The sequence below is a fragment of the Podarcis raffonei genome, chromosome 5, assembly GCF_027172205.1.
Source record: "Podarcis raffonei isolate rPodRaf1 chromosome 5, rPodRaf1.pri, whole genome shotgun sequence".
Classification (NCBI taxonomy): domain Eukaryota; kingdom Metazoa; phylum Chordata; class Lepidosauria; order Squamata; family Lacertidae; genus Podarcis; species Podarcis raffonei.
In genome coordinates this window covers 68,734,566-68,758,634 of record NC_070606.1, presented here as the reverse complement: position 1 = coordinate 68,758,634, position 24,069 = coordinate 68,734,566, and the positions used below count along the sequence as shown (strand labels likewise).

Genomic DNA, 24,069 nt, shown 5'->3' with positions numbered 1-24,069 from the left:
CACAGGATTGTGCTGCTAGGTTGATACAGTATGTGAAGTATTTTTATTATTTTCTTCTAAGCTATTAAAATGAAGTATTTTAGCATCTGATTCTGGGAGATAGTAATTAATTGTTGGTGTGTTACTTTTAATCCAGAGGTTGCATTGCAGATTCCTTTCCTCAAATAATGACCGGAATTCTTTATGCATTTTGTGAAGTTAGTGCTTGAATGGGAAATTTAACATACGTCCATATGTTCTTCAAAGGCTCATAGCTTAATTCTCAATTCTGAAGTCAGTTGGACTGGTACATTTTAAGGTGGGAAAGTGATGTTGGTTCAGTAGATGAATGCTCTTAAAACTATTGAGGTGAATGTTGGTGGTAAGAACAATCCTGGGTCTAAATACCAACAATTTGAGTATTTATAGCCTTTGCAATGAAAATTACATCTGGAGAGACTATTATTATTCTTGTGCTACAACGGTAGTATGGTGTATGCTGTTAAATCACTATCATTTTTAACCCCAAAGGTATTAAAATTATTCTGCTGTATATCATTTGTAAACTGTTTGAATTCATTCAGTATGGCATGATTAATACTGTACTCTATGGATGAAACTCTTGGCTGGTTGTATTTTTTTATTTTTCCGTATGTCTTTAAAATATATTGTGTTTTTCACAAGACGCTTGAAAACGATCTTTAGTCTGCAACACTTTTTTATACAGGCTCGTGAATATAGTTAATGTGGTATGTTACATGGGGCAGATTTTAGTGGGAATGATGGCCCATAGAAATGGATTATAATTCCAATTAATTTAAGTGAAGTAAGTCATTCTGGTTCTGTGAACATATGCAGTTTTCAAGACAGGCCTTCCCAGTCATCATTTTTCTTTGGTCAGAGCAGCATTGGAAATGGGATACTTTCTGGAGGTATAGCATCTCTTGCGCTAGAAAATAGTTTTGAGAGAGAGAAAGAGAAAAAGAAAGAAAGAAAAATTGAATGCTGCTTAATCCTTTCCTTCACAGCTCCCCCCATGTAAAAAACCCCAGCTTATTTTGCTTCCATCAGATTTCAGTTCACACCTAGAATTCTGCTGGGTGGAAAAGAGCCATGGTGGCAGTAGTGGGGAGATATAATTTAGAGGAGAAAATGAGTAAGGAAGAGGTTAAGTACTATTAACTCCTGGTTCCTTTTCATTTAAAGCACACACACAAAACATATGCATATAATGTATTGTTCACTCCTGAGTAGTGTCTTATTATTATGAAATACATATTAAGGAAAAATGAAATTTTGTCTGCGGTAATCTTTTTTTCATTACATTGTGTGGTAGTAATATATACTACATATATACAAATTAGACTGTATTTATTAACACGTCACATACAGTCATTTCCTTCCTCTGCAGGTGTTTATTTAATATTGGCAGTTCACAGTTCTGACCTAGCTAATTTATGCTCTTCATGAGGAACAAATTACAAATAATTGCTAGTAGGAAACAAGCAATTTGCAGCTATGGTATAGAATTCTAATCAAAAAGTTGCCAATGTAAAATGTGTGCAAACACTTCTAAAATTGAGGCTCTGTATTCCCCCTCCCCCTGAGAAGTTTTGGAAATCTCAGTGTCAAATTCAAAAACTAATTATTTTGGGGAAACTTTTGTATGTGGTCATTTACTTTTTCTGTTATTTTCAATGTAATCTGATACATATCTACTTCAAATGAAGTAAAATAGCAGGTGGTATGTTCTTTGCTTTTGGAAATGTTAAGGAGCTTGTTTCAGAGAACAAAATGGGCACATCAGGAAACTCCTGATTAATTATACCACGTAATGGGGTCTGCAGTTCAGCTGTACATGCTGAGTATTTGAGCATAATGGTTACTGTCTTCCTGATTTTTCTGTTTCTATTTGAAATTGACAAATTTTATTAAATAAACTGGTTAAAAAAAAAAGGCTCTCCAACCAAGTCATAATATATTATGAAATCAGTATTGCTGGGTATGAAGAGGTTTCCCTCACCATCTACATATTGTTATCCCTTTAAGCTAGACGGTTCTTGCAAATGGAAAATTCTGAGGGCTCGCAACAGGTGCTACAATGTGCTTGTAAAAGATAGTCTCTAGCAAAGGATCTGTGAAGAAGTCTGCAGTGTCAAATGGTCTATTGATATAAGAATCCCAGTGGTTTATTATTATTATGTAGAGAATAAAGACTTTCTGCCCCTCTCCTCCCCATCGCATTGTTTCCTTTCAGCCCACTGTATCTCTGTGTTTCTTGCCCTTCATTTTACTAATTTTTACAGCCCACTCAGGAAGCTCAAAAATTAAAATGCAAGCTCATCACTATGTTGTAGATTCTCGTAATTAATCATAAATGTCTCCAATTACTGACTGGCTTCAGCAGAACCTTCTGAGGTAACATAATTTATTATTGATACCTTGTAGGAATAGAAGTGATTCAGGAAGAACTTAAGTACATTTTCTTACAACATTTGATTCCGACACAAACACAGCTTTTCTCAAACTAATTGGAAATAGCTTCTGGGATGTTTGTCCACGTGTTTGGCCAGGGGACACTTCGCTGACCTGTGAAATTTGGACTCATTGAAGTGTTGAAAACACCATGAACTTGGAGCACCATCCAGGTCATAATAGTAGAATGTGAAAATATGTAACATATTGGCTGATGATAGCCTAAACCCCTAGTTTTATGTTAACAATGGACAACTCTTGATTTCCACAAGTAGGCAGCTATATTGGTTGCTATCCTAAGGAACTCCTCATTCAAGATGAGGAAGTGACCTTTAAGGCTAGGTGTGTTTTGCTTGTTTGCTTTCTTATATTAATCTTGCAAGAAATTAAAAAGGTTTCTTCTCTTTAACTGAAATGCTTTTTTGTATATGCTGCAGCTGGGGATTTTTGTAATGTTCACTGAATGTTATTCTGTTAGGGTTATTTAAATTGACTGTTTTTATTGTAATTTGAATTATATGCTTTAATGTTTCTTTTTAATGTAAGCCACTTTGGGAAGTCATGAAAGGCAAATAACTGAAATACATAAAAAGTAGAAGTGAACACTACAGTTTATTTATAACAGAAAAAATGAGTTAACTATATAATAGTTATTAACTGTTATGGCGCATTAGTTGTTTCATTCATCCTATAATTGTGAACATTCATAGAATAGTGTGGTGTTATGCTGCAATGCTTTCTCAATTACTTGCGTGGAAGCCCCACTAATCTCAATGGGACCTCTGAGTAAATATGTATAGGATTGAATTGTAAGAGTCCTTGAAGAATATTGTTCAATGTGTACATGTAAACCAAGATATCATGGGCATTCTTTAACAACAACAACTTTTTAAATGGCATACGCTTAATGCATTATATATATTTTTAAAGTGTAAAATTCTACAATATGTTTGAATGGTAGTTTCTGAGTGTGTTCCAGCTGCCTCTGATGAAGAAGTGTTCTACGTGCATTAAGCTGGAGTGTGTTTGTAAATAAACAGACATTTTCTTCCAGACCTTTTAAGGATTGCTTCCTTGCTATTTTGGTGGTTGGTAAGCCCCAGAGCTAAGAAGCAGAAGCCTGTGACCAAATGTGGAAGGATGAAGGCTTGCCTCATAGCGGAGTGAGGCATTGTGAACTGTGGCAATTCATATTTCCAAATGACTCCTAATTTGAACTTTGACTCAATCACTAGTTCAATGCCATTATTTTTTAGGGTAATAATTATGCTGATGGTGATTTTGTGTTTGGAAGTTAGCAGTTCAGGAATGCTGTTGGGCTTGATGTGGGTTGGCGAGGTTGAAGCTGATGGTGGTGGTCCAGGGCTCCTTCTTTACCAGCTTCAGCTGGTTCACCTGTGTGAAGAGAATGGACCTCATGTAATGTTCAAGCTGGAGTACTGCAATGCTGTCCATGGTTTTGGAACTTCATCTGGTACAAAATTCAGCCTCCAGGTTGTTTGTTGGAGCCAGGCAGTTGAAGCAACCTGTGTTGTACCACTTTGTTTCTGGCCCCAAATTTAAAATGCTTGTGATGACCTTTGAAGCACTGAATATTTTTAAACCAGATTAATTTAGCATTCCCTGCACCCTTATCAACTTACCTGTGCCTTAAGATTCACTTCAGAATCCTTGCTTTTTAGGTTCTCACCTTGAAGTTAGTGGGCTCACGGAACAGGACCTTCTCTATGGTGTCTCCACAGCTATGGAACTTGATTGCATGTGTAGTTAGGCTGGCTCAGTTTTGTTTGTTTTTCAGTTGTCCGTATGATCTCCCTGTCCCTAGTTTAGCAAACAGAGAATGGGTGTCAGACTTGTGTGCACATATCTTTACCTAGTCTCGTCACCTTGAGTGCTGGCTTCACTCCAGCGCTGCTTCCTGTTCTGTCTGTATAGGCCATGTTGCTTTATGAACAAGGATGTAAACTAGGAGGAAACTGTGGCTTAAGAACTGACTGAGTACCCAGTTAGTAAAACCAATGTTCTCTGGTTTGGATATATTGGGAATTCTGACTTAAACAGACCTTATTTGAAGGTGGTGTGTTGGGTGTGTACTGGCCTACTCACACTTGCGTTGCTTAAATGGTAAATAATCTGGAATTGTAAGGAATATTTAAACTTTATACAATCCGGTCAATCATATTTAAATCTCACAGACTTCATAGGCATAGTACTAGCATGTAAAGCTCCCCCTTTAATTTCAACTGTTCCTGTTCTATATAAGAAACTGGACTTTGTATACAGTGTACCATGTTTAAATCTATGGTTCCACATTTCACAGTCTCCAGTTTTAACAGTTCACTTTGTTGTGTTAATAAAGGTCCTTGAAAATGCAGCTGTGCTCAAGGTCAAAGTAGATAAGGCAGAGCCGCCATCCACGCATCTGCTCCGTTTGCATATAAAGTTGAAGAATCTTCTTTGCAGTAAAATGCCTGTGGGGGAGCAAAACTCACTCCTCCACCTTACATGCCGTGTTCCACCAGAAGTGATCTCAACTGGGAAGAAGCAGCTTAAAAGTGCAATAGTTTAAGAGAGCAGGGTGATGAGTTTGGCTTTCCTCCCTCATATGGTCCTTTTCATGTGAAGAATAGGTCCTTACCCAGCTCTGCTTTATGTATGAACAGGGCAGACACTGAGATACATGGCTGCCTTGTCACATCTTGTTTGGTCTTCAGATTCAGGGTGGAGTGTGGGCTTTGGTCCAGATAAAAGACTTCAGCGTGCAAGAACTTGCAAATGGGAGATGTATGTAAGGTACAGCTGGCTGGCATGTGACCCTCTAGATGTTCTTTGACTCCAGCTCTTATCAACCCAGACTGACAGGGGTAGTGATCAAGGGTTGTTGACTTCTAGTCCAGCTTCATTGAGAGGGCCACAGGCTAACACCCCCGGTATAAGGCATGCTGTGCTTGTGGCATTCCTTCGTAGGATTTCTGGAGCCATGTGGGTACATAAGTTTATGTACTTAGTGAGCAGAGTCAGCTATTTTTAGCTAGAGACATTTCTTTCATTTTCATTGTCATTGCAGACACATTATTGATGCGCTGCAACGATCAAAGAGAATTAAGTATTTCCAAATCATTGCTTTGAAGCAGTAAACCTTACAGCTGTGTGCCTTCCTCCTTTCTGATGCTGTACTTGTGCATCTTGATTTTGAAATAAAATAATCTCTGTTCTTAAAATAGATTTCCTGAGGGTTGGTTTGTATCTGGAATTCCAAATACCCCATTTTTACTAGAAGCCTTTGTAAGAGAAGTTCAAACCCTGGGTTTCAAGTTAATGCTTACGGGCAGATCTCTGTATCCTCTTTGTATGATAACTGCACTACAAATAAACCAAAAACAGGTTGTAAGCAGTGTGGCAAGAAACTGCTTTCAGCATTTGAAAGTACAACAGCTATTTGAAAATTAAGTAGTTCAGGTCATGAGCTTTGAAATGATTCCTGACTGGGCCTGCAAATTCTTACTTTTCCCTCTTGCCATGGTGAGACGTCAGCAAATCTCTGGTGAGCAAGATGAATCCTTAAACCAGAGTGGGAAGAATGACTCTTGCCCCTTCCCCAGCCACAAATGTAGATGGAAGCCTGCTTTTTAGCTCTGTGCTTGTTGGGTGCAAACAGAGAGCCATTTTTAAAATCTTCTCTGGCTCTGAGCTAGAGTTGAACAGGGTAGTCACAATAGTTTGCCCCTGCGCCTGCTGGGAATTGGGAGTTCCAGTTGCCTGGTAGAAGCCTTCACTGCCCCTTTCTGAGCTGGAGGGGTAGCTATATAGCTGTGTACAGCCTCCTGCAGATTGTTCTAAAAAAAAGGCTTTAGAATAGAAGCAGCAACCCATCAGGTCATTTTTTCTTTTTAAAGAAAGCAACTTCCTTTTAAATATTAGGAAGAACTTTCTAACAGTAAGAGCTGTTCAACAGACTCCCACGAGAGATGGTGGATTTTCCTTCCTTGGAAATTTTTCAGCAGAGGTTGGAAGGCACCAGTCATGTACATAGGATTTCATTAAGATTCCTGCATTGCAGGGGGCTGGACTGGATGACCCTCAGGATCCCTTCCAACTCTACAATTCTCTGATTCCAGAAGGTACAGAGACCTGGAAGATGCTTTCACAATATCTTTTATTTGAGTAAGGGTAAAAAAAAATAGATGCTAATGATTTCCACGTAAATCAGGACTGCCTACTTGAAAGTCAGATATTGGACACATAAATCTGAATATTGATGCTGTAGCTGCTTTGTCTCCCACTGTTATCTCACTGGTTCCCTTGCCAGGCCTTCCATCCATATCACATAGGTTCTTCCACATTGAAAGAATGATTTCTTACAACTGTGGAGCAAGTATTATCTGGCACCTGCAACAGGGCCAGTTCTGCAGATGGAAACAGTCAACTGGGAATATATGGAGTAGGCAATCCCATAAGTAAACATGTCTCAAACTTTTAAAGGCTTTATGTACTAATAGGAACACCTTGAACTTGGCCCAGTAGCAAATTGGCAACCAGTGGAGATCTCTAAGCAAAGGTGTTCTATGCTGACTGGGTCCCACTCCTGACAGCAGTGTGCTGCCGCACTAACTGCAGCTTCTGGATCAAGCGCAAGGGAAGCCCCTACATTAGCAGCTGTTGACTTTCTGGCCTACTCCCAGGAGTCTCTGCATAGGCTTCCTCAATTCAGACATCCCTTCTCAACCTGTGGGTGTCAGGAAATGGGGTAAAGGAGCTGCATAACATTGGGCGTGCTAAAAGCACAACCCTATCCCCAGCGAAGCCTACTTCGTGAGGGTATTTGAAGGGAGATCTGCTCTCCTTTTTCTCCCTTTCCCACTTATACACAAGTTTCTTGACCAGCTGCCCTCTACTTTTCTTTCTCTCTTTCTCTATTCACACCCCACCCCCTAACATACATGTGTCTCTTGCCCAGCTTTTCCTCTCCTTCATTTTCCGTGACACAGTTACTGACTTGTCTACTCAACCAGGGACAGTTAATGAGGAACAAATTCAGCTAGGTCTCTTCAGTGACTAAACTTTGTATGCAGAGTTTATTTCAGGGTGCTGTAAGTGTCTTTGGAAAGGTGCAAATTGGCTCTTATGTTGACATCTAAGCAGCTTGAGAGTGCTTCTCTTTTCTTTAAGCAAAGGGGTCTGTTTTCAGGATCTTTGTTAATGGCCCCCTAATGTACACTGTTTGCTGTTACAGTCACAAAGTAAAAGCTGCTGCTTCCCAGCATCCTGTATTCTTAATTAGATTTCCATTAATTTTCTCTGTGAGAGATAAGTGTGTACATTCACTTATTTATTGAGTGTTGTGGTGGCAGGTTTTTTGGATAAGTGCAGTCATAGCAGATCAACTACATAGAGAACAAAGTATTTGGATTCATTGGGACTGTTGGGTGCAGGGCATGTGAATGTCTTGTTTTTATACAGTGTGACTTACAGTAATTTGCATGCTCCAGTCATCCAGGCAGTAAGTATTTCTTCTCCAGTATCATGGTTCTCTTTTTTCTGATGTAATGTAGCCAAAACACCCACCACCTTTGCAGAAGAAAGAGGTAAAGGCTGCCTTGATGAACCCCAAAGTTTGCAGAAGTACAAAAAAAAAAAACCTTAAGAAAGAAACCCTAAGAGGGGAAACCCCCCAAAGTCCAATGAGCACTGAGCATACTCAGTGGCCACAAAATGGGATTGGTGGAATGGAAAACCAGATCGGAGTCGAGTGGTCGGAATACTAAAGAGCAGCACTCCACACTGTAACATTTTGTAGTGATCCCACTTGCGACTCTGCTAGTGATAAAAGTTCCAGACAGCCAAGCTGGTTCTGATCATAGGTAGGCCAGAGAGCCAACAGCCCCTAAATTCACTTTGGCCTCTGGCTTGGTATCCCATTTCTGAGGGATGAGCCATCAAAATTGTTGTGACTGCTACATGGAAGCTGCTCGAAATCTATATACTGGCATTACCACTTGGCGGCCTTTTTAATATGTGAGACCCACTCACAACACAATTTGCCACGATTATGTGGGGAGTCACTACTTGAGCAACAGGAAGAGTTAGGTTTGAAAGGCATAAATAGCTCAAAGAGTCTGAAGCAGAAGCATTTGGAGTTCATTCTCATGTAGACAGTGGTGGTCCCTTCAGGTTACGAATATTTGTCACGAATATAATGTCATGAATATTTGTTGTTTCGAAGCGACAAACTATTTGGAGTTCAGATGAATGTTTGTAGGACAAAGGCTGAGAGAGGAGCAGACTCAATCTGAGTTATGAACAAAATATCCAGAGCTGCTTGTCTGCCCTCACAGGTTTTAATCTCTTTTCAGAGAGAGAAGTCACAGAATTGAAAACACTGTCTTGAGGCCTTAGGGCCGAGCTGACAATGTGAGACAAGGGTGACCACATTTCATGAGTTAGCTTCTGTTTTCAAAACAAAACATGTATAGGATGGAGAAACCATTGCACATTGGAAGGGGCTGTGTGGATGTAACAAGCCCAGTGGTCCTGGTGAAAATTCTCCCAAATTGTTGAAGCTCCTGTTCTCCCAGGGGAACAGCCACTGTGCAAAAATGACAGCTTTTTTCTTGCAGTAACTCAGCAGCCTTAATGCATAATTGTAGTTACGCTGTAATGGAAATAGATGCTGTTGTTTATCACATGATGAGCTAGACATGTAGCACGGGTAAAGGGAGAGCATTCCATATTGATGAAGGTCCTATCAATGCAACGGACAATGATAATGAATAGGAAAAGTGCTGATACCCAACATAGCCATGTGTGTATGCAGTATTTTTCTGAAACATTTCCATACAAGATTTTGACTTCATTGTATTTTCTTTGTGATTTGATCCACCCTGAAGATCCTATGGGACAATATAGTGGGGGGAGAAGACATAGATTTCAAAACTAAATAAATCTGATGTAGCTATAGTATAGTCCTCCCCAGGGCTCCTATTTATTTCAATAAAGATGTAGATTTCAGCATTAGGACTTAGGATATTCATTCATTGTTAGTCTACTATAATGTTTCAGTGGGTTGCTTTTTTAAAAATAGAATGATGATTCATTGTTCATTTTGAGAAAAAGTTTCAGAAGGCTGTTAGCTGTATGAGCTAATATAATTGCTATTTCTCCCTCTCCCCTTTAGGGTGTGTTGCTGCAGAAGATTGCTTGCCTCAATGAAGCATCTGACACCCCTCACCCTTCTTGCCTGTGGCTCTTTTAACCCCATAACAAACATGCATATGCGTCTATTTGAACTAGCAAGAGATCACCTTCATCAAACAGGTCAGTGTGCAGAGTTGGAATGTGGAACCATTGGAATCTCGGAAAATTGGCAACATTTCACATCATTGCAACACATTTTTATTCCTGTTAATTAAAGTTCAAGACTTAGATATTTCACAGCATGCTGAACAGAATTTTTGCACCTTTATCACCTCTTAAAATAAGGCTCAAAATATGGAGATATAAAATGGGATTTTCACACCACAACGGTGAAGTTATGTCAGCTGTTTAGTAGAGCAGTTGCAGATTTAAACTTGTTTAAAGGGGCCTTACTCCCCCTGCCCCATTTTTCTTGAGGAGCAAAGAAACACTTTATGTATGTATTACCATTTAGTCTAAAGATTTACAGTTTACACTAAGGGGGGAAATGGGGAAAGGGGGCATATTCATCAAGGTGTAGAACTGCTTCTTCAAAACAGAACTTGCAAAAGAGCTATGTTTCAGCAGCTTTGGTGTTTCATTCAAATGACCAGGATAGCTCTCTGGATCATCTAACTCATGTTCATTCAGGCACCAGCAAAGCCTCAAGGTAGGGATAAGTAGGTAGCTATTTATTTAAAGGCTCAGAATCATTGACAGATGGAGTGTTGGACATGGATGCTTGGAAAGCATCAAGAAACAGTTCAGGAGCATTTAGCAGATTGCAGATTTCCAATGCTTGGGTGAAACAAAAATACCAGAGCAATATTAGTACATCATAACACTTGCATAAGCAAGTTACAGAACCAGAACTCAAATACAGTTTCAATGACCAGTGACAAGGCAAGCTGTGAACATTGATATTTGGCCCAATTTACCCTTGCAGTGCTACAATGTAAAAGAGAAAAATGGGAAGGGATCTATTAGTAGAAGCCAATGATTTTTTAGTAGAAAATTGGGGAGGTACTTCCTCAGCATCAAGGAAGGAATGGCTTGCTAAAATGAATGAAGTGGTTGACAGACTTCATCCAACTGAGAGAAGGAAAACAGAGGTTAGCAAATTTTAACAATAACTGGCTTCTGTTTTTTCTTTTGTGAATTTAAGGTATAATCTTAGAACTGACAAATATTGAAACTTTCCCCTGCTTTAAAGAGATGCCTGCTGTTACATTTTCATAGATGTGACCAAGCAGTTATATTTTTCTATATTTTTTTCAGGTTGTTATCCAACCCATAGTAACTGGATCTCTAACAACTGCAGTCTCTAACAATTATGTTCTCTTCAATTACACATAATGTTTGAACTGTATAGGCTATTAATGGTGTATGGTTTTGTATAGGTCTGAGTTTAGCTTTCTGGTAAGTTGTTTTAAGGGAAACGGAGACAATTAGCCAGCAAAACTGGTGAAATAATGACAGCTGTAAAATAAATGAATGTTGCCGAGCAAAACAAGAGGAACAGAAAGCTATCCCTGCCCTTATGAAGGACATTTAGAACCAAACTAGACATGAGTATGTGTGTTTTGTTTAGGTAAATGGCATCACAGGGAAGCCTGATCAACCTCCAGCCTGTGTGTGGCAGTGAGGAGCATTTTAACACTTTCCCTCTCACAGTCCTGACAAAAAAATCCCCTTTCTGAAGCTATTTGCATTTTAGGGAAGCCTCCAGTGACACCATTGGTACTGACGCCCAAGGCTTAAACCCTAGGCTGCTATTTATATAATGAACAAATGGGCATAAGTGCACATTAATTGCTCATGTATTCAATTAATGTTACATCCAGTTTGACCCTTGGTTGATCAGGAGGCTTTGGCTGTGGCCCTCTGACCCTGCATATTTGAAAGCACACAGGCATTGGTCCTGGTAATAGCACCCTGGCATTTGTGGGGATTGCATTGTTTGGAGCTGCTTAGGCCCACATCACTTTCTTCAGTGTCTTGGCAGTAAAAGCAGGCACTGTTCTTTGGTCAAGACAGGTTCTTAAATTGCCCTAAATGAAGACACTTCCTTGTAACAAAAAGAGCTCTGGTCATCAAGTCAGAATCCATGCGTTGGATCCAGAGCACATTAGTTGTACTTGAGTCTCATTAACACTGTTGAGGCTTAAGTTAGGCATGCCTTACTTTTCCCAATTACTTCAATTGGGCTTTGTGCAACTAACTTGGTCTGCATCAAATCCAGTGAACCCGTTTTCACAGAATTCCAATTCTTGAAATCTATTTCTTCATGGGTTAGAGTACATACAGCTATGAATATAAGGGACACAATAAGTATGATAAACAGATTCTGTGAGCGCAGTGCCCGTACATTGCAAGTTTTTATAGGGATCAATAGAGCAATGTTCCAGCACCAGTTCAGTGCCACCTGTTTCACTTGCACATGCACAGGCATACAAGTAGGAAAAATGATGGGACATTAGAGGGCATGGCTCTGGTACTTCCCCTCCACTCAGTACAAGTGAGTCTATTGAACCCTATTGAATTCCTAATTGTGCAAATATGAACTTGTAGTGTTGGGGATCGGGCCCACCCCTTTAGGAGTTTCCTTTGGTAACTCTTTATACACTTGTTGGTGTCTCAGCACAAACTCTTTCTTTTCCTTTTCATTTTTGCCATTCCAAGCACAGCATCCTATTCATCCCTGCCAAGCAACTTTGGCTGTGTATGTTAAGTGAATTTCTCTCTGCTCTATTCACACCAGTGGGCAAATTTTATGAAGTCACTTCCTAAATACAATGGATGTGACTATACACCAGTGAATAGCTATGAGAGTAATGCACCCCTTTGTATTTTATTAGTACTCATGTGAAACCTTATTTAACTTTTCATGCCTTGTCATGCATGGCTAGATATTTCGTCTCATAATGTGATTCAATTCCTTGTTCTACAAGTGCCTTTTAGTACCGTGCTGATGGTGCCAAATATCTTTTTTTGCAATCTGTTACTGCTAATGCGCTCAGATGCTCATGTTCCTCTGTGCTCTTATTATCTTCCATTGCTTCCTACAGTTTAAAGAAGGTCAGAAATGATCTATCTTTTCTATGTATTTTACCTTTAATGAAATCTTTTTTATAGAGTGCTTCAGTCTACATAATGAAAGGAATGTAAGATGTCGGCCTGAGGGAAGATGAAAAATACAAGACCACTCGCCTAGTGCTCTGGGTTAGATAATAACAACATGTGTGGTTTTATTTCTCTTCTTTCTTGAATTTGTTCATTTTTGTCCACTAGTGGAGAAGGAGGCCAGCGTATAAAAAAAGCATCAGATTGTGGGCTTAGGTGAACCTTTTGTATAATCCTTATCTACCCATAAGCAGGCTCTTCTTGGCTAAGATGAATATTGGAGATGTATACCATATTAACATTTGGCAGGCAGTTAGTAGAAACAAACTGCTGGACTAGATGGATCTTTTGTTCTGAACTAGAAGGATTTGAGAAGAGTCAAGGGAAGATGAGAAAAATGTAAACCAGCAGCGGACTTGGTCTCTAACATTAGGAAGATATGATACTCGCAAACACCATGTTAGGCATTGTGCCATTTAACTCAGTATTGCCTACACATCACTAGCAGAGGTTCTCTATGGTTTAAGATGGCTCCCTTTCCCAACCTGAGCTGAAGATTCCAGTGATTGAACCTGGAACCTTTTGCATCAAAACAAGGGCTCTACCACTGAGCTTACAGCTCTTCCCTCTAATATTAGCTGCTAGATCTCCCATGCTACTTGCTACTCCTTCACTGAAAATAACGGATATCCAATTTTGCCTGTTCTACTAAATCTAATGAACATGTGTAGCAGTCAAATCAACACATCCCATGGTTTTGCCACCTGTTTGGCAGATATGCTTGTAGGGCAGCGGCTGAAGAAGGAACAAAAAGGGTTTTCTTGTGTGAGTTTCTTGTGGCTGATTAGCTGCTTTCTCTGTGCAAAGGTCAGAGGGGGCAGGGCTTCTGTTGAGGTAGGGGATTAGCTGTGGGAGGAGCTTGTCAGAGCTTGTAGGGCAGCGGCTGAAGAAGGAACAAAAAGGGTTTTCTTGTGTGAGTTTCTTGTGGCTGATTAGCTGCTTTCTCTGTGCAAAGGTCAGAGGGGGCAGGGCTTCTGTTGAGGTAGGGGATTAGCTGTGGGAGGAGCTTGTCAGAGCTTGTAGGGCAGCGGCTGAAGAAGGAACAAAAAGGGTTTTCTTGTGTGAGTTTCTTGTGGCTGATTAGCTGCTTTCTCTGTGCAAAGGTCAGAGGGGGCAGGGCTTCTGTTGAGGTAGGGGATTAGCTGTGGGAGGAGCTTGTCAGAGCTTGTAGGGCAGCGGCTGAAGAAGGAACAAAAAGGGTTTTCTTGTGTGAGTTTCTTGTGGCTGATTAGCTGCTTTCTCTGTGCAAAGGTCAGAGGGGGCAGGGCTTCTGTTGAGGTAGGGGATTAGCTGTGGGAGGAGCTTGTCAGAGCTTGTAGGGCAGCGGCTGAAGAAGGAACAAAAAGGGTTTTCTTGTGTGAGTTTCTTGTGGCTGATTAGCTGCTTTCTCTGTGCAAAGGTCAGAGGGGGCAGGGCTTCTGTTGAGGTAGGGGATTAGCTGTGGGAGGAGCTTGTCAGAGCTTGTAGGGCAGCGGCGCGCGCCTAGCGGCGCGCGCAGTTTGATCCATCTTTTAGATTTAGGGGAGCTAGTCTCAAACGTTTGTTGGGGGAGATATAGGTTTATTTGGGGGGATTTATTTGTCCTGTCTTCACGCTTTTTATGATGGAGGACCGCTGTAGTCACCCCCAACGACACCTTCTCAAGATGGAGGGTGAGGGAACAGCTGCAGTCGCCTGTGGTTCCTGCGCAATGTTTGCCATCTTGCCAAAGGTTGCAGGCAGCTTTACCTGCAGCAATTGCATGTTGATTGCCCTCTTAAAAGACAAAGTCCAGCAACTGGAGGAACGTGTAGCTACGCTCCAAAGAATTAGAGAGCTGGAGCTCTTCTTGGAAGCAACAGAGCACACCGTCTCCACCAAGGAGGAGACAGGGGACTCCCCTGAGAAGGAGGCTAGTTCACCAACACAGGAGCCAGATATATGGAGAAACGTGACTCAAAGAAGTAGGAGGCCCAGGGTTCGCTCTGATTGTTTAGAAATACGCAATCGCTTTGAGGTCCTTTCCCCTAGCATGGAAGACGAAGAGCAGACTCCATTTGAGGATCTCTCCCTCATTACAGTCGATCAGGTATATGAAGACGAGCAGCAAAGGCAGTCTTCAGGGAATGTGCAGGCGACCTTGGAACGGACAGCTCACGGAAGAACCCCGACCAGACCTAAGAGGAGGCGTGTAGTGGTGATAGGGGATTCCCTACTGAGGGGAACAGAAGCAGTGATCTGTGGGCCTGACAAGATGTCTCGGGAAGTGTGCTGTCTCCCCGGGGCTAAGATCCAAGATGTAACTGAACGACTGCAAGGAATCATAAAACCCACTGACAAATACCCCTTCCTCTTGGTTCATGTGGGAACCAATGACACTGCAAGCAATAGCCTCCAGAAGATCAAAAGAGATTACGAGGCTCTGGGCAGGAAATTGAAGCAATTAAATGCACAAATTGTCATCTCATCTGTCCTCCCAGTTGAACGACGTGGCCCAGGGAGAGAGGGAAAAATAGTGGAAGTGAACAACTGGCTTCGCAAATGGTGTAAACAGGAACGGTTTGGATTCTTAGATCACGGAATGCAGTTTCTTGAAGATGGACTTCTGGCAAGCGATGGGCTGCACCTCACAACGGTTGGTAGGAATGTTTTTGCAAAAAATCTCAGAAACCTCATCAGGAGGGCTTTAAACTGACTAATGTGGGGGAGGGAGACAGTGCTCCTGAAGGTAGGAGTCTATCAATTGATGAAGATGATCATCCAAATGTCATAGACCGAATGGAGCAAACAGCACGCAGACCTAGTGGTGGGAGGAAAAAATCCTTAAATAAGAGACACGGGGGAATGATTAATGGACTTCAATGTCTGTACACTAATGCGCAAAGTATGGGAAATAAACAAGATGAGCTTGAGCTCTTGGTACAGCAAACTAAATATGACATAATAGGCATCACTGAAACCTGGTGGGATAAGTCCCACGATTGGAATGTAATAATGGAGGGATACAATCTATTTCAGAGAAACAGACCAGACAAGAAAGGAGGAGGAGTGGCGTTATATGTCAGGGATGTGTATACCTGTGAAGAGATCCAAGATTTAGAACCTCAAAGCCAAAGTGAGAGCATTTGGGTCAAAATTAAGGGAGAGAAGAATAACAGTGACCTCATTGTGGGAGTTTACTATAGATCCCCAAGCCAAACGGAGGACATAGATGATGCCTTCCTGGAACAGATGGCCAAGCATGCAAAAGGAAGGGAGATAGTAGTAATGGGGGACTTCAATTACCCGGATATTTGTTGGATGTCAAACTCAGCCAAGAGCATAAGGTCAAACAGATTCCTCACTGGCCTTGCAGACAACTTCATTGTCCAGAAAGTGGGAGAAGCTACAAGAGGAACAGCCATTTTAGATCTGGTCCTAACCAATGTTGATGACCTGGTTAGTGGGGTAGAAGTGGAAGGATCATTAGGCGCGAGTGATCATGCTCTTCTGAAGTTTACTATACAGCGGAAAGGAGCAGCCAAGCATACTAGGACTCAATTTCTCGACTTTAAGAAAGCCGACTTCATAAAACTTAGGGAAGTGCTGGGTGAGATCCCATGGACAGTAATACTAAAAGGAAAGGGAGTTCATGATGGCTGGGAGTTTGTTAAGAGGGAGATAGTAAAAGCACAACTTCAGGCAATACCATTGAGACGGAAACATGGAAGGTGCCTAAAGAAGCCAGGGTGGCTATCTAAAGAACTTTTAACTGAGTTAAGATTAAAAAAGGATGTGTACAAAAAATGGAAAAGGGGGGAAACCACCAAAGAGGAATTCAAACAAATAGCCAGCACGTGTAGACACAAAGTCAGAAAAGCTAAAGCACAGAATGAACTCAGGCTTGCTAGAGAGGTTAAAAGCAACAAAAAAGGCTTTTATGGGTATGTTCGTAGCAAAAGGAAGAACAAAGAAACAGTGGGGTCACTCAGAGGAGAAGATGGTGAAATGCAAACAGGGGACACAGAAAGGGCTGAACTCCTCAATGCCTTCTTTGCCTCAGTCTTCTCCGATAAAGAAAACAATGCCCGACCTGAAGAATTTGGAGCAAATGATTCAGCAGAGGAAACACAGCCCAGAATAACTAAGGAGATAGTACAAGAATACTTGGCTAGTCTAGATGTATTCAAGTCTCCAGGGCCAGATGAACTGCATCCAAGAGTATTAAAAGAACTGGCAGATGTGATTTCAGAACCACTGGCAGTCATCTTTGAGAATTCCTGGAGAACAGGCGAAGTCCCGGCAGACTGGAGGAGGGCAAATGTTGTCCCTATTTTCAAAAAGGGGAAAAGAGAGGACCCAAATAATTACCGCCCAGTCAGTCTGACATCAATACCAGGGAAGATTCTGGAGCAGATCATTAAGCAAACAGTCTGTGAGCACCTGGAAAGGAATGCTGTGATCACCAATAGTCAGCATGGATTTCTGAAAAATAAGTCATGTCAGACTAACCTGATCTCGTTTTTTGACAGAATTACAAGCCTGGTAGATGAAGGGAACGCAGTGGATGTAGCCTACCTTGATTTCAGCAAGGCATTTGACAAGGTGCCCCATGATATTCTTGTAAAGAAGCTGGTAAAATGCGGTCTTGACTATGCTACCACTCAGTGGATTTGTAACTGGCTGACTGACCGAACCCAAAGGGTGCTCATCAATGGTTCCTCTTCATCCTGGAGAAGAGTGACTAGTGGGGTGCCACAGGGTTCTGTCTTGGGCCCGGTCTTATTCAACATCTTTATCAACGACTTGGATGATGGACTCAAGGGCATCCTGATCAAATTTGCAGATGACACCAAACTGGGAGGGGTGGCTAACACCCCAGAGGACAGGAACACACTTCAAAACGACCTTGACAGATTAGAGAACTGGGCCAAAACAAACAAGATGAATTTTAACAGGGAGAAATGTAAAGTATTGCACTTGGGCAAAAAAAATGAGAGGCACAAATACAAGATGGGTGACACCTGGCTTGAGAGCACTACATGTGAAAAGGATCTAGGAGTCTTGGTTGACCACAAACTTGACATGAGCCAACAGTGTGACGCGGCAGCTAAAAAAGCCAATGCAATTCTGGGCTGCATCAATAGGAGTATAGCATCTAGATCAAGGGAAGTAATAGTGCCACTGTATTCTGCTCTGGTCAGACCTCACCTGGAGTACTGTGTCCAGTTCTGGGCACCACAGTTCAAGAAGGACATTGACAAACTGGAACGTGTCCAGAGGAGGGCAACCAAAATGGTCAAAGGCCTGGAAACGATGCCTTATGAGGAACGGCTAAGGGAGCTGGGCATGTTTAGCCTGGAGAAGAGGAGGTTAAGGGGTGATATGATAGCCATGTTCAAATATATAAAAGGATGTCACATAGAGGAGGGAGAAAGGTTGTTTTCTGCTGCTCCAGAGAAGCGGACACGGAGCAATGGATCCAAACTACAAGAAAGAAGATTCCACCTAAACATTAGGAAGAACTTCCTGACAGTAAGAGCTGTTCGACAGTGGAATTTGCTGCCAAGGAGTGTGGTGGAGTCTCCTTCTTTGGAGGTCTTTAAGCAGAGGCTTGACAACCATATGTCGGGAGTGCTCTGATGGTGTTTCCTGCTTGGCAGGGGGTTGGACTCGATGGCCCTTGTGGTCTCTTCCAACTCCATGATTCTATGATTCTATGATTCTATGATTCTATGAAATCTAAGAACAATGTGCTGATGGTTTAAAATTCCCATTCAGACCAAGAATCTGTAATGTTGGTGGCTTGTATTATAATAATATGAAGCTTCCTCTGTCATTTTCTCATTATTTTCTTTTCTTCTATCATGAAACATTTGGAGTGTGCCTCTCTTCATAAATTCATTTCTTCCTCATCTGTCTTTGTGCAGACCAGAGGAAACCTCAAAAATAAGCTGGCAAAAAGGCAGTTGTAGTCAGTTTCTTACCAACTGGAACAAACATTATTTACCAAAACATACTCACTCTTAAATCTTTTTTCCTGCACATCAGCCATACCTGAATCACACCACTTGAACGTGTGTTTGACTTGAGGGAGAGTTTGTACTTGAGCAGTGGTTGGGTCTGAAGCTTTATTAGTTGGCTCAGCAAGTCTTAGATCAGGCTGTAACACTCAGATCTGACAGCATGCTATTTTTTGAAGTCCCTTAACCCTACGATCTCGTTATTTTGGAAGGAATGCATACCTCACCTATGCAAACATACCAGCATAATTCCTCTTTCAGCCTTCTTGTTTCACAATGGCACATAATTTGATCAGGGTTTTTTGTGTGTGTGTTTGAAGCACATATGATTTTTCTGCTCAGAAATTATGAATACTATTAGTTTTACTTTATAGTCAGTCCCTCCCATTCACAGTGTCTGGGCAGGTTTGCTCTTATTTCACACTCTTGGCTGGAGGTGGATAGGCTTGCACAGTCAACTTTGTTTTGAAACATGGTCTATTGCAAAGTACTGTATGATGATCATGGTATTGTATTCCATATGCTGTTTCCATTGTAGGGTTGCTGCTTATCTCCAAATGGTCAGTTTCACACTAATGCTTCCTATACAAGGAAGTGCTCTTAAGCCATCTCATGTGGATACTATTGCTGGGACAAAAAGAAAAGAAAAAAAGCCAGATTTCTCCATTGATTTGTAGGGATCAGAAAGAAAATGCCCCTGAAGACAAGTGGGTGACCAAAGTTTCCATAGGTGCTCTAGGAAATGTATTGAGTCTGGGAAGCTATGGAGAGTCTGAAGGTGTTGTGATGGTGTTCAGTATTACTTAATTACCACCATGGCATAAGCAAATAAGTTCCACTATGCTCTTCTTTTCCAAATGAACAGTAGATCATGTAACAGTTGTGTTACATTAACTTAATTATGTACAGTCAATATATTAGATAGAAAATAAAGTATTCATTTCGTTTACTGTGGGGCAAAAAGACCACCTCCCGCTTTGGGTGGATTTCACCCAAAGATTACTGTGCAACATCGTGTGCCAGTTTCACTGATCTCAAGTTATGAGTTTCTCTAAGGAGCATTTAATCTAATTTGAAGGTTTAAGTCTTATCATTAACATTTCTTGAATACAAGGATGTTCTAGTTTGACATATTCCTGGTCACATACCAACTGAGAATAGATTAGAATGCTGAACACTAATTAACTAATAAGGTTCTGGAACCTTTAAGGATACGAGTAATGTTTAAAAAAGGAAGGAAATTATGTGGGATACTAGGATTGGTAATAATCAACTTTAAATATCTGCAAAAAGAAATTGAGTGTTTGGGTTAGTTGCAACAGCATTTTCAGTGTTAAAATCTTATTTTAAGAAGCTTCTATGATAAAGGAGATGGGACAGGTTAGTAACCAGGAAAGGGTAGCACAGGACCTCTGTATAGACCAAGTGCAGGCAGGTTGTCTCCCTTGAAGGAGGTACAAGCTCCATTCAGGGGGTGGGTAGGAATTCAATTGGAGTATCAATAGGAGTACCAAAGATCACAGGATGCAGAAAAGATGCATAGAGAATGGTTCATTGCCCTGATTTTCTGTAAATGACAATGGGCTGGGTATCTGCAAGAATGGTCCATGGCCATCTGGCGAAAATGACCAGCGGCTGGCCGTGTGAATGTATCCTAAGGGGCCATCTCTGTCCTAGTGCAGAACAAGCCATCTGGGCATGGTCCTTGTGGCCCAAGCATCATGGCTTTCTTCATTTGTGTGTTGTCTTCTTTGGGAGTAGTCACAAGGTGATGTGATGTACACTGCAAAATCCCATTGCATATCCAGCTGTGTATTCTTCCTGAAGACTGTCACTTCTACTTGGAACAGATATCTGTCCACTGCTTGCCAGCAAATGTAAGGTCCTTTCCAGCAGCAAGATATAATGAGAATAGCAACAGAATGAGAAATTGCCCTTTAATCATCATTAACAGGTGCTGAATGCATATGAGGATCCCAGACACTTGATAAAAGCAAGGGGACTGCATCTTATGTAACACACCTCCTTCCCTCCACCTTTTTGCCAGGGATTTGCAACATATTTAAACCAAAAGCTATGCAACTGAAAGAATAAAATGCTTGATCCCAGGTGCCAGGTTAGTGTCAGATTTAATTAATGTCACAGCAGTTGCTGGCATGAGTTTAACTTTGATTTTCCATTACAGAATGAAACTTGGGGAAATTAAATACTGCATGATAAGGTATTTCCATGTAATCTGGAGAAAAGGTTAGAGTGTAATCTGTGATAATTCTATTTAAGATGGCAACAGTGCCTTTTTCAAACCTTCAGAGCTTAGAAGGTGCTGAAAGACATAAAATAAATATATAAATTTATTGTTACTTTACGTTCCTATTCTTGGTGTAGCTTTGATAACCAAACAAAGCCATATAATAGTGAGAAATACTCCCCTCTCCTCCTGCAAACACCCATAGGATTTATATCTAAAACCTTCAGTGTTTCCAATCTTTCTATCCATTATGCGCATAAAACATGATCCAGCTCTTATATGCAGGGAGAGGAAGAAAAAGAGTATAACTGCATTGCTGGCCCTGCACCAGCTGCAATCCACAGGAATGACATCTCTTCCTTGAATGCTTTCCTGGAGATGATGTGATCATTAAGCTGTATCCCCAAAGCAGTAAAGTGACAGAGGCAGGGTCAGGTTCATAGGTGCAGACTGGCCGCCCTGGCCAAATGCAAGTGTGTGGCTGCATGACCGAAAAGGATCCTTTACAGCTGATATAACTTGCTGTTGTCTTGCTCTCAGCGACTCATCTGGGAATGCAGGCAGTTATCAGATTGCCCAGGCAAGGCTTGCAAATCCTTCCCTGCATAGCATGCCCTCAACTATGCTCTGACCACCCCCACCCACAAACCAGCAGGACTGCATTCAAATGCCGCTTTATTCCATTTTCATGACTTTTCCCTGTTAAGTTCTGCAATATATATCTGAACTTTCATACAATGAAAAAGCCACTTCTGAAACTATAGTGGAATATAGTACAAGTTTATTGCTCATTATTGTGTTATTTGCTTCGGGGGGGGGTACGGACCCTATTTGCAAATAATATAGAAATGAGTGCTAAACATGCACTATATTCCACTATAGTTTCAGAAGTGGCTTTTATGTTGTGTGAAAGCTCAGATTTAATGCGGAAATTAACAGTTAGGGAAATGTCCGTAAAAAATAAACAAACTGCTGTTCAAATGCAGCCAAGGGATTGATGGTTTGACCTATTTCATGCCAGGTTTGTATAGATCTCGTCTGTTTTTTTGTGGATTTAAAAAAAGCACGAGAAATGTGTATTTACATTTTAAACACTTTGTACACATTTTGTATGCCTTCCATTCCATTCGTGTATATTTTGTATGCTTTTCAGTGCATTTTCCTCTGTAATGTACATTTCTCAGCATAAATTTTCTTTTTTTAATTCTACTTTTTTGAGCAGAACTGTGTTGCAGAATTTGGATAAGTGGATAAGTTTGGGATGGGTGAGTTAGATTAGTTGACTTTAAAATATAAAGTAGGGTTGGAAAGACCCATTGAAGTCCAGTTCATCTGAGTTTTACATGAAAACAGGAGTAAGCACATTGCATTTGTGGTCTTTTAAGAGGAAATCCTTAAAATCCACAGGGAAGCACAAAGGCAACATTTGTGATGAAAAATACAAGTTCTTGCGATTTGGTCTGAGTGTTGCAGCCCTGCTCTTTTACAAAAAAAGAGAGTGCAGTTGACTAGAGCAGCTCATGTGTATGAATGAATCAATTTATTTCAGTCACTAACTATAATGCACATGTGTAGTGTTTTGAACTGCTGCACCCCTGTATTGAAATATTGCAAGTCTTCTTGATGATCCCTTGCTTGGAGTTGGATGTGACATGCCTATCCCCATGTAAAAGTCTCAGGCGAACTTGCAGTATTTCAGTACAGAGCACATAGTGGCAAGGAGCACCACACGCTAGCCAACTAGATTGCTTTAAAAAAAATGTAAAAGAAAGAGGTCAGGCATTGCGTCAGTCCACATATTGCCTTATGGAGGGTTCTGCATGACTGCAGAATGATGCAGATGTGGACTAGATTGAATCATGTGAGTCTGCTTTGGAATCTCCCCACATCTCTACCACCACAATGACTCTAGTTGGGTTTTTCATGCTGTAGGTAGGAATAAACTGTGATCTAAGATTTGGCCTGGCTATAGATGTCCTCTTAGAAGGTGTGGAGGGACTTTGAAAACTGGTGTTGATGCTACTGCAGGAATGTTTGAATAAACCCTTGGTCTGGAAGAGGCAGCTTTTAATTTTTTACACATTCTTTCACATTCAAGACAGCCAACCTTATATTTAGAATGGCTGCAGAATCAACATACAAGTCAGGCATGCTTTTACTTTTCTACCTCAGGCTACAAGTAGGGGAACTACTTTTTAACTTTAATTGTAGCGAGCATGACCTGGAGTAATTGGTCAGCAATAAACATGATGCCACTTTATGACCTCATTTCAGTTTTTTGGTTGTTGTTTTTTACTGTAATAGAAAGGTTTGCACTTTCTATTAAAGTGTAGATCTGAAGTGAGGCCATAAATTACTCTGGCAAAGTCTAGAGTGCCCATTACTGGAACCTACTAAAAAAAAGATTAGAAAAATCATCTATCATGGCTAGTTCGTGTATAGCCTCTACTTGCAAAAATATGCTAGAAAACATTCCCAAGCATCTGCTAACCCTGAGATTTTGGAAAATGTCAGAGCAATCATTTGACTCATGCCAAGAAGATAGATAAGGATTTTGCTACTTTATTATAGGGTGAGGGCTCACATTAGGCAATAATATTTTTTGGAGATCTTTTCCTGGATACTGGCAAAATTTACAGCTGGCTAAATTATAGCAAGAGGAGCTTTAAAATTCATAGGCTGCTCTAGCCTAAAACGAGCAGCTCCAGCTAGAAAGTCAGATGATAATGGGTTGTGTTCAGTGTAGCCCTGAGGATTCCAACAGTGCAAATATTTCTTCTTGAACAATAGAATGTTCTCCTGCTCTCCTCCCCCCCCCCATTCAGCCCCTAAATCTGTTTCAGCGGTTCTCCCAACTACCCAGAGCAGATTTGGGGACCACATGGGGAAGAGAGGGGAAATCCCATTGTGCTAACACTAATCCTTGCCACTGGTGCAGTTATTTTGCTGAGTACCACCCAATAGCTGTAAGAAAGCACAAACTAGAAAAACCAATAAAGCGTAGAACTGCAGTGATGAACTGTGGATCTC

The 24,069-nt window shown here is 41.1% G+C and overlaps 1 protein-coding gene across 4 annotated transcripts in view; it reads left to right on the top strand.

Annotated features, from left to right (window-relative positions):
* NMNAT3 (nicotinamide nucleotide adenylyltransferase 3) overlaps positions 1-24,069 on the top strand; it is a 40,175-nt gene that overhangs the window by 1,640 nt on the left and 14,466 nt on the right. For 2 of the 4 annotated variants that reach the window (XM_053389988.1, XM_053389987.1), the window contains exon 2: positions 9,629-9,768. In XM_053389988.1, coding sequence (XP_053245963.1) covers positions 9,660-9,768 — 109 coding nt within the window. In that variant the 5' untranslated portion in view covers positions 9,629-9,659. Of the gene's footprint in view, positions 1-8,793; positions 8,922-9,628; positions 9,769-24,069 lie in introns of those variants that run through there. The other 2 variants (XM_053389989.1, XM_053389986.1) reach the window with 2 other exon arrangements.